The sequence below is a fragment of the Panthera tigris genome, chromosome D3 (assembly GCF_018350195.1).
Source record: "Panthera tigris isolate Pti1 chromosome D3, P.tigris_Pti1_mat1.1, whole genome shotgun sequence".
In the NCBI taxonomy this organism is placed as follows: domain Eukaryota; kingdom Metazoa; phylum Chordata; class Mammalia; order Carnivora; family Felidae; genus Panthera; species Panthera tigris.
This window is the reverse complement of record NC_056671.1, coordinates 22,703,178-22,712,281: the sequence shown is the minus strand read 5'-3', so window position 1 is coordinate 22,712,281 and position 9,104 is coordinate 22,703,178. Positions and strand designations below refer to the sequence as shown.

The 9,104-nt window shown below is 47.8% G+C and overlaps 1 protein-coding gene across 1 annotated transcript; it reads right to left on the bottom strand.

Moving 5' to 3' along the window:
* Positions 1-3,706: 3,706 nt before the first annotated feature.
* On the bottom strand, positions 3,707-5,060 carry LOC102963004 (putative SEC14-like protein 6). The gene is made up of 6 exons (XM_042961551.1): positions 5,023-5,060; positions 4,692-4,797; positions 4,476-4,615; positions 4,214-4,383; positions 3,861-3,973; positions 3,707-3,766 (listed from the first exon to the last, which is right to left on the bottom strand). Exons 1-6 carry the CDS (start codon positions 5,058-5,060, stop codon positions 3,707-3,709), a joined length of 627 nt encoding a protein of 208 aa, XP_042817485.1.
* Positions 5,061-9,104: the final 4,044 nt, after the last annotated feature.

The window sequence follows — 9,104 nt, the reverse complement described above, 5'->3', positions numbered from 1 at the left end:
TTAAACATACCCCAACAAGCAGCTCAGCGGTGATCCCACCCCTGGGCATTTACCCTGGATCGATGAAGACAGGATCACACCAAAACCTGACACAAATGCACCTAGCAGTTTCATTAGTCATTGCTCCAAACTGGAAGTGCAGCTAGTCTTCAACTGGGAAACGGATAAACACTCTGTGGTGCATCGGCACAACAGAATATTACTCAGCCACAAAAAGGAACCAACCACATGCAACAACACAGATGAATCTCTGGGCAGTATGCCGAGTGAAGAAAGCCAGCTCCAAAAGGCCACATACTGTATGATGCCATCCGCATGGCATTTTGGAAAAGTCAACCGCAGCGTTACAGAACAGATCAGCAGTTGTCAGGGCTGGGCTGGGGGAGGGGATCAGCAGTTGTCAGGGCTGGACTGGGGGAGGGGTTGACCACAAAGGTGATGAGGGAACATAAGGCAAGCTGAGGACAAAGCACAAGCTAGCGAACACCACCCCCTTCCCCCCACCCCATGAGATATGTGTGATGTTCCTCAGGCACTCCTGGCTGCCCTAAAGCTAAGAGGCGAAAACAAATGGTTAACTGATCGAGATCACAGTCACATAGGACCTGAGTCTCTGTCAGTTTACAAATGTATTAGTAAATTACAAGAAAAGGCAATCTTATCAATAGCCTTATCTCCAGAAACCTATAGACTCAGTTTCCTGGAGCCCCAACATCACCCTCCCCTCCATAGTGTTGTGGGGAACAAAAACAAGAAGGAAATGGTAGGTAAAATTAAATTTCTTTATAACCTGTTGCTCATTGAATTAAGGCATATACAGAGTATAACATTTCTCCAGCAATTCCCTACTGTCTTTCTCTTTTTTAAGTTTATTTATTTATTTTGAGAGACAGAGAGAGAGAGAGAGAGAGAGAGAGACAGAGGAAGAGAACAAGTCGGGGAGGGGCAGAGAGGGAGAGAATCCCAAGCAGGCACTGTCAGCATGCAGAGCCCTGTGTGGAGCAGAGAGCCTGATATGAGTCTGGAACTCTAGCTGGAGCCCAAGGCAGGACTCCAACTCGCAAACCATGAGATCATGACCTCAACTGAAGTCAGCCGCTTGCTTAACTGACTGAGCCACCCAGGTGCCCCAACTGCCTACTGTCTTAATGTTAATGTCTTACTAGAGGGAAAACAACCTTACCGGGACAATAACAAAGCCTCCATTATCTTAGAAGCATATGAAAGTCCTTTTACAGGCCTCCCTTTTGCCTTTACCTCCCCCAACTCCATAGTATGTGATCAGTCACTCCTCACAACCCCAGTGAAGCCCTTTCTGCCCAGGGATCCTGTCCCTGTGCTTCAATAAAAATCACCTTTTTGCACCAAAGATATCTCAAGAATTCTTTCTTGGCCATCAGCTCCAGACCCCCACCACTCCAAAACCTCTCAAAGGGATAGCAGGAGGGAATTTGGGGGGTGATGGAGCTGCTATGTGTCCTGATTGTGGCAGTGGTTATGGGACTGTATGCGTTTGTCAAAGCTCCCAGGATTGTATGATAAAAAGAAAGAGTCTCACAGGTATAAATTACTAAGTACATGCCCTCACTCTGACTCAGCACTGCCTGCTGGAGAGAAAATTTGTACAGGGGAAGAAAGGCAGGCCTTCTAGGTGAGGAGACAGCTTGAACAAAGACAGAGATTTGGGGCAGGGGAGGGTGAGCCTGGAGTGGAGGCTTTGGATGGGGGGACAGTGGGAGAGGAGGCAGGTGGGGACAGCTGTGGACGTGTCCATTATCTGGCCAATGGCTCTGGCCTTCGGCCCACGTTTCAAGAAGACTGTAGCAAGGGCAGATGCTAGAAGCAGATGGGGTGATGGGTGGGATATGGCAGATCATGGGAAACCCCTCGACCCTTGCCTTGGCTCCCCAGTGCCCTCCCCTCCCCCACTAAGCTGCAGCCCACATGGCACCTCCAGCTAACCTCCCTCAACCACCTCCCCTCCCTGCCAACCCCAGTTCCTTGGTGCCGTCTGTGCGAGATAACATGGTAGAATCATGGAGGATGGTAGGAACCAGCCAATCAGGAATCAGCTGAGTAAACTTGCTACCAAAATTCTGGGACAGATTGTTGAGTAGGGGTGGATTATGGTGAGCCCTTAAAAATGAAGGCAATGACCCCTAGGAGCCTATGTGGGGTCACTAAGAAAGACCTGTTGAATGCCCACATTTCCGTATTTGCACAGGTGGCCATATTTGGCCATGTTTGCCAAGTGGCCAATGAAAGAAGTAGTTTGGCTGGCTACCATACTGACAGCAAGCGGGGACAATGTGTGTGAGTAGTGGAATGCTTAGGCCAGAATCTCTGTTGAGATCTAACCTAATGCGCCCGTGGGACCTGACATCAGCTCAGTCCGAGGCTGAGTCTAAAACCTTAATGAAGGGGCGCCTGCGTGGCTCAGTCAGTTAAGCCTCCGACTTCAGCTTGGGTCACAATCTCACGGTTGGTGAGTCTGAGCCCTGTGTCAGGCTGTGCGCTGACAGTGCAGAGCCTGCTTGCGATTCTCTCTCTCTCCCTCTCTCTCTGCCCCTCCCCTATTTGTGCACTTGTGCTCTCTCAAAATAAATACATAAACTGAAAATAAAATAAAATAAAATAAAATCTTAAGGGAGAGTTTAGATGGAGAACCAGACAATGAAGACATTCTCAGATGCCCTAACACTGGAATGGAAAGTTTATGAGTCAAAATTTCTTTCTAGATGGGGAAAGCTCTAAGGTTGAATTCCTTTTTTAAAAATATTTATTTATTTTGGGCAAAATGCCAGTGGGGAAGGGGCAGAGAGAGGGGGACAGAAGATCTGAAGCGGGCTCTAACGTTGACAGGTTGACAGCAGTCAGCCCTATGTGGGGCCCGAACTCAGGAACCATGAGATATGACCTGAGCCAAAGTTGGAAGCTCAGCCCACTGAGCCACCCAGGTGCCCCTGAGGCTGAATTTCAATTCAGAGTGGTGATTGCTGTATTGCCTTGTCTTCTGTATTAACTGTATCAACCTTGTCTTCTATTTTCTATATTCTGATGCTCTGACATCTGGGGCCTTGCTGACCCCGGGAGGAACTGTGTCTCCCAGGGATAGCCAGTTCCTAGAGATAGCAAACAACTCACCCAGGATTGCGCTTTTCAAATGCAAACCAACTAATACAGAGCCTACACTCCAACCACCTCCAGTGCTGGCTCTAGCACTTAGGGCCACACTATTTCCTTGCCCTGATCACCCTATTACGTAGGGCAGTCCCTATGCCCCAGAGCCTGCTGACGTTATGCAAACTAGCTAATCCTAATGATTTCCCTGCCACACCCATTCCTTCCAGGGAAAACCATAACTAAAACTCCCGCCCTGTTCCTCTCCCCCTCTACCTCATGAGGAACCCTGACGTTTCTTCCATTTGTCGATTTCTCCATGTGGCTCTCTGTGGCTTGGCATCTCCATCTCCTCCTCTTGGGAACTGTGAGTAATAATAAATTATCTTTTCAACGGCAATTGTTTCCAGATCTGTTGGTCTTACTATACCTCAAGTGTTAGAACAGTAACTCATGACTTGGTATTGGCTCATAGAAAAGAGCCTAGAGTTTTCACTGAGCCTGAGGTCCCAGGAGGATAGAGTGTTTTGGTTGCTTCGCTGTGGCTGTCTGGCCACCGGGACACGGTCCCAGCAGTGACACGGTCCTAAGACGCAGACCCACTGTGACAGATGGGCTGGGAGCAGCTGTTGTAGGATTCCCATCCCTGGGGAGGTTGGAGGGGGTCTGGCCAGGGAAGGCTGTGAATTCACTGTGGACCCAAAGATCAAAGGGGAGCCTGTGGGAGCCACAAGGTTTGCCCAGGATCTCTCTGTCTTCTTCACAAAGGTTTGGTCAGTGAGCAGCACCTCCACAGTGGAGTTGATGTGTTTGGAATGAACTAGGCTGTAAGTGTTATCAAACCTCAAGACATCTGCATTGAGAGACAGACATTCAGACAGGGTGACCCACCCAGGACCTCATCCTCCATGGTGTAAATCCTTGTACCAGGACCCAGACCAGGGAGCCATTGTCATGCCTGAGAGCCTGAAGCCGGCTATACATTGTATCTACCGGAGCCAGGGGCCCCCACGTGGCAAAGCCTGGATGCACCTTGAGGCTCCTGCCTCCAGCCCCCCAGCTCCTAGTGGAGCTGTTCGCTGCCAATACTGACAGATGCCAGCCTTGAGGCAGGCGAGGCTCCCGTCCTCAGGTACCAGGTGGGCTTTGTAGCGCCGGATGGGGAGCACCTCCACCATCTCCCCCGCCCGCTTCCGCTCACCCGTCTTGGTCTTCAGGAAAACCCCGAAGCCGATGTCTGCCCCATGTGATGCGAACTGCCACCTGCAGGGGACAGGGCCCTATTAATGACCACCCGCTGGGGCTCCGGGGCCCCTCCCAGCCGGGCCCAGGTGTGGAGTGGCCGCCATCCCTACCTGAGCACACAGCCCGGGAACAGGATTTCGTTCTCCAGCTGCACGAAGGAGCCTCGGGCCACCGTCATCTTGTGCTCATACTGCATCCTCACCTGGTTGCGCAGGTAGTAGCTCTTGGGCACCTCACCCCCATAGTTGATCTGTGGGTGAGGGCTGCTGAGTGAGCACTGACCCCAGCCATCAGCCCTCCCTTCTCACCCTCTGGGCACCCGGTACCTTGGTCAGGCACTTGGGGTTGCCATCAGGATCAGTCATGGTCCCCCCAAACTCCACGGGCAGCTGCTCAGGGCTGATGAACTTTGGCAGCTCCTGCTTCCATTGCCTGTGGGAGGAGGAGAGGGGACCTGTGGGGTCTCAGGAAGGCTTGAAAGAGGCAAGAGACGCCAAGCCCAGTGCTTTCGTGTGGCATACTGCTTCCTATCCCTGGCATGCTTCTGGTGCCCTTAGGGGAAGAAGCTAAGAGACTGTAGATCTAGGCTGGGGGTTTACTATATGCACCTGTGTTGACCAGTTCCTGCCCCCAGGCCTGCCCCTCTAGACCCAGCACCCTGCCCTCATCTGTCCAGGTGTTGGCCCCTTGGCCATCTTAGTAGGGACTCAGACTAGCGCCTCGTGGAACCCAAAGCCGAGGAGGGGCTATCTCTGACCTGGGCTTCCTTTCCCTTAGAGACTGAACTTCCAATCAGCCTCTCCCCTCAGCATCTACAGCTCCAGCACCCCCAGAACTGGGGACAAGCTTGTGTCAGTTCTCCCACAAGCTGCTCTGAGATAGCCAATGGTGGTCCATAGACAAAGGAATGTTATTGTAGGAACAAAGTAGAAGAAAGCAGAGGTAGGGTCACCTGGGTGGCACAGTCAGTTAAGCATCTGACTCTTGATTTCGGCTCAGGTAATCATCTCATGGTTCATGAGTTCAAGTCCCACACTGGGCACCTCGCTGACAGTTCAGAGCCTGCTTGGGATTCTCTCTCTCTCCCTCCCTCTCTGCCCCTCCCTCATGCTCATGTGGTCTCTCTCTCTCAAAACAAACTTAAAAAAAAAAAAAGCAGAGGAAAGTATCTAACGTATCCTACAATAGGTATGAACTACTGAAACATAAAAGCAATGGAGAAACCAAAGGAAAAGCCCCATGAATGTAACATAATACAAAGTCAAAAGCCAAAGATAGCAGGAAAACTACAAACTGGGGAACATGCCACAAATATGACAGAAAAGGTCAATGCACTTAATAAGTAAAGAGCACTTATAAATCAATAGCAAAAATACTTTTCTAGAAAATGGGCAAGAGATACCAGGAGGCAATAAATAAACAAAAAATTAAAACATCAATTAGCATAAAGAAAAATTCTTACCACACCAGTGATAAAAGAAACCCAATGCAGTCCCTTAGATTCAGAGCAAGAATGTCATCACACATCATGTAGCCTCTGGGAAACTCTGGTGTATATACATGAGAGGATGAGAGTGAAAAAGGCAAATAACATCTAGATATTATTATGAAAATAGTTTAGACCTTGAGGGCCCCCTGAAAGGGTCTTGGGAGCCCTCAGGGTTCCAGGACCACACTTTGAGAACTACTGGTTCAGACTGTGAATGACTTAAAATACATAAGGAGGAGGGACACCTGGGTAGTTCAGTTGGTTAAGGGTCTGACTCTTGATTTTGGCTCAGGTCATGATCTCATGGTTCATGGGATCGAGCCCCGCACTGGACTCTGCGTTGACAGCAACACAGATCTTGCTTGGGATTCTCTCTCTCCCTCTCTCTCTGCCCCTCCCCTACTTGTGCATGCACACACACTCTCTCTCTAAAATTAATAAATAAACTTAAAAAAAAAACCATAAGGTGGATAACCCAAAAGGTCACATCTCCACAGTCACCAACCTGTGACTTTGAGCCATTCCCTTCTCTGTTAGAGTGCAGTTTTCTTACCTCTCAGTTAAGGCAGCCCATGACCCAGTGGCCCCACCTCTTGAGATCCACCTGAGAAAAACACTCACACATTTGTGTAAGGAAAGTGTGTAGGTTTTCCACATTGAAGAGTTCATAATAATGAAACATTGGAAACAACCTGAATGTCCACCCCTAGTGGGCTGGTTATGTAAATGCTGACCCCTCTACCCTGTGAAATACTATACAATCATTAAAAAGGACAAGTTGTATTAAAACATTCTCAGATGGACAAATCTGGAAGCCATATGTATTATCTAATAAAAAGAGCAAGTTGCAGAATAATTCTTATAATATATTAAATCATGTATTCTTGGTATTTCTATTTTATTATATTGTTTATATTCTATCTATACTCTTAAAAATTTTTTTAATGTTTTTTTTTTGAAAGAGAGATCGAGTGCGAGTGGGGGAGGGGCAGAGAGAGAGGGAGACACAGATTAGAGGCAGGCTCCAGGCTCTGAGCTGTCAGCACAGAGCCTGACATGGGACTCAAACTCACGAACCACGAGATCATGACCTGAGCTGAAATCAGACGCTTAACCAACTGAACCACCCAGGTACTCCTATTCTATGTTATATTTTGTATATTTATATGCATATTTCTCTGTGTATGCATGAAAATGTATTGAAAAGAGTCTGCAAGATACACAGAAACTGGTGACAATGATTATTTTGGGGGGCTCAGGAGGCTTCAATGTTATCAGAAAGGTTTGGATTTTTTATAATGAGAATATTTTCAGATATCCCTGTATAATTAAACTTTATTTTTTTTTTAATGTTTTTTTTTTAATGTTTATTTATTTTTGACAGAGAGACAGAGCATGAGCGGGGGAGGGGCAGAGAGAGAGGGAGACACAGAATCTGAAGCAGGCTCCAGGCTCTGAGCTGGCAGCACAGAGCCCGACGCAGGGCTCGAACTCACAGACTGCGAGATCATGACCTGAGCCGAAGTCGGACGCTCAACCAACTGAGCCACCCAGGTGCCCCATAAACTTAAAAAAAATAATAATAACGTGACAATAGAGCACTTCACCATTGCCAGCCACTCTTCAGTCCTCAAATTTATAATTCAAGAGGTTCATGGAGCAGATGGAACCAGTTCTGTCCAACTGAAAGTCGGGCTTCCAGGAAGGGAGCATTTAAATCAATCACATAGAGTCACCCACTGGAACATTCTGCAGCCTTATACCTATACTAGAGAAGAAATCTTTTTTAAGATTAAAAAAAAGTTTTTTTTTAAGAGAGAGAGAGAGAAAGAGGGAGGGAGGGGAGCAGAGAGAGAGAGAGAATCCCAAACAGGCTCCACGCTGGCAGACGCAGAGCCCGATGCAGGGCTCGATCTCACAAACCCTGAGATCATGACCTGGGCTGAAATCAAGAGTCAGACTCTCAACAGACTGAGCCACCCAGGCGCCCTGGGAAAAAGAAATTTTTTAATGACTTGGAGAGAGGTTCCTGAAATTAGCAGTGAACAAAACAGTATATAATGTAGGAACTCAATTGTGTGAAAAAATAATTATATGTAAATATATAATGGTGATGGTGGGATTACAGGTTATTTCTATAACCCTCATGGTGCTTCTCTTTATCTACACTTTCCAGATTTTCCATGATAAGCGTGCCCTGATATCATAATCAGAAAAATATGGATGTTAGAAACAAATGCAAATCAGGTCTTACTTAGCAGTCCCTATAGGCTGGCAACCCAGTCCTTCGCCCCAGGGCCAACCCCAGCTGCTGCAGTGATCCCCTGGCTCTCTTGGAGCCAGAATTGTTCCTCTGGGCTCACACTCCTGCTTCTGCAGCACTTCTGCTAAGTGCCCCTGGCTGATGAGAACTGAGTGGTTTCACTTGGTCTGCAGAGCCCCAGCATTGATCACTGCATTGACTTCACATGGACCTGGTGGGCAGACAAGAGAGTCTAGTTTCTCATGAACAGACGAGGAAACTGAGACCTCAGTCACCTGTCCTGGGTTCCACCCAGCTAGTAAGAGGCATGGATGGGATTAGACTGGGTCTTTAGGACTCCAGGAGGGATTCTTTTCTGATTTAGTGGCTGTCTGAGGGGCATTGTGGGTGGAGGGAACTGTCCGAGCAAAGGCTTTGTGCTGAGAAAGTGTCATAACTTGTATAAACTAGACTACATTCAGAGGCAAGTGGCCCTCAAAGATTTACAAAAGCTGTTCATCACATATTAAGTATTCCATGCATGCTTGCTCCATTAGGGGATGGGAATTTTTGTGTACTCAGCAATAGTTGGGGTATGTGTGACCATCAAATGGCTTATATTGGCTTCCTCGCAGCAGCCAAAAGTGATTCCAGCCCTATCCTATGGAGAAGGAGTCCAAGAACTCCTGCCACATTCTCAGGGCCATGGACAAGGGGTTTCCTTTGTGTGCATTCAGATTCCTGGGATTCCAATATGTATCTCAAGAGCAAACCTCTTCCCTATCCTTTTCTCCAAACTCTTTCTCTGGGAGGATGTTAAACAATTGGCCTCTAACATCAGACTGACCTGGCTTTGCCATTTGCTGGCTGAGTGACTTTAATCAAGTGGTTTAACCTCTCTGAGCCAGTTACCTCCAATGAAAAATGGGGCTGATAATAGTATCTTCCTCACTGGGTTGTTGTGCAAAAAAAAAAAACAACAAACAAACAAAACCAAAACCAGAACCA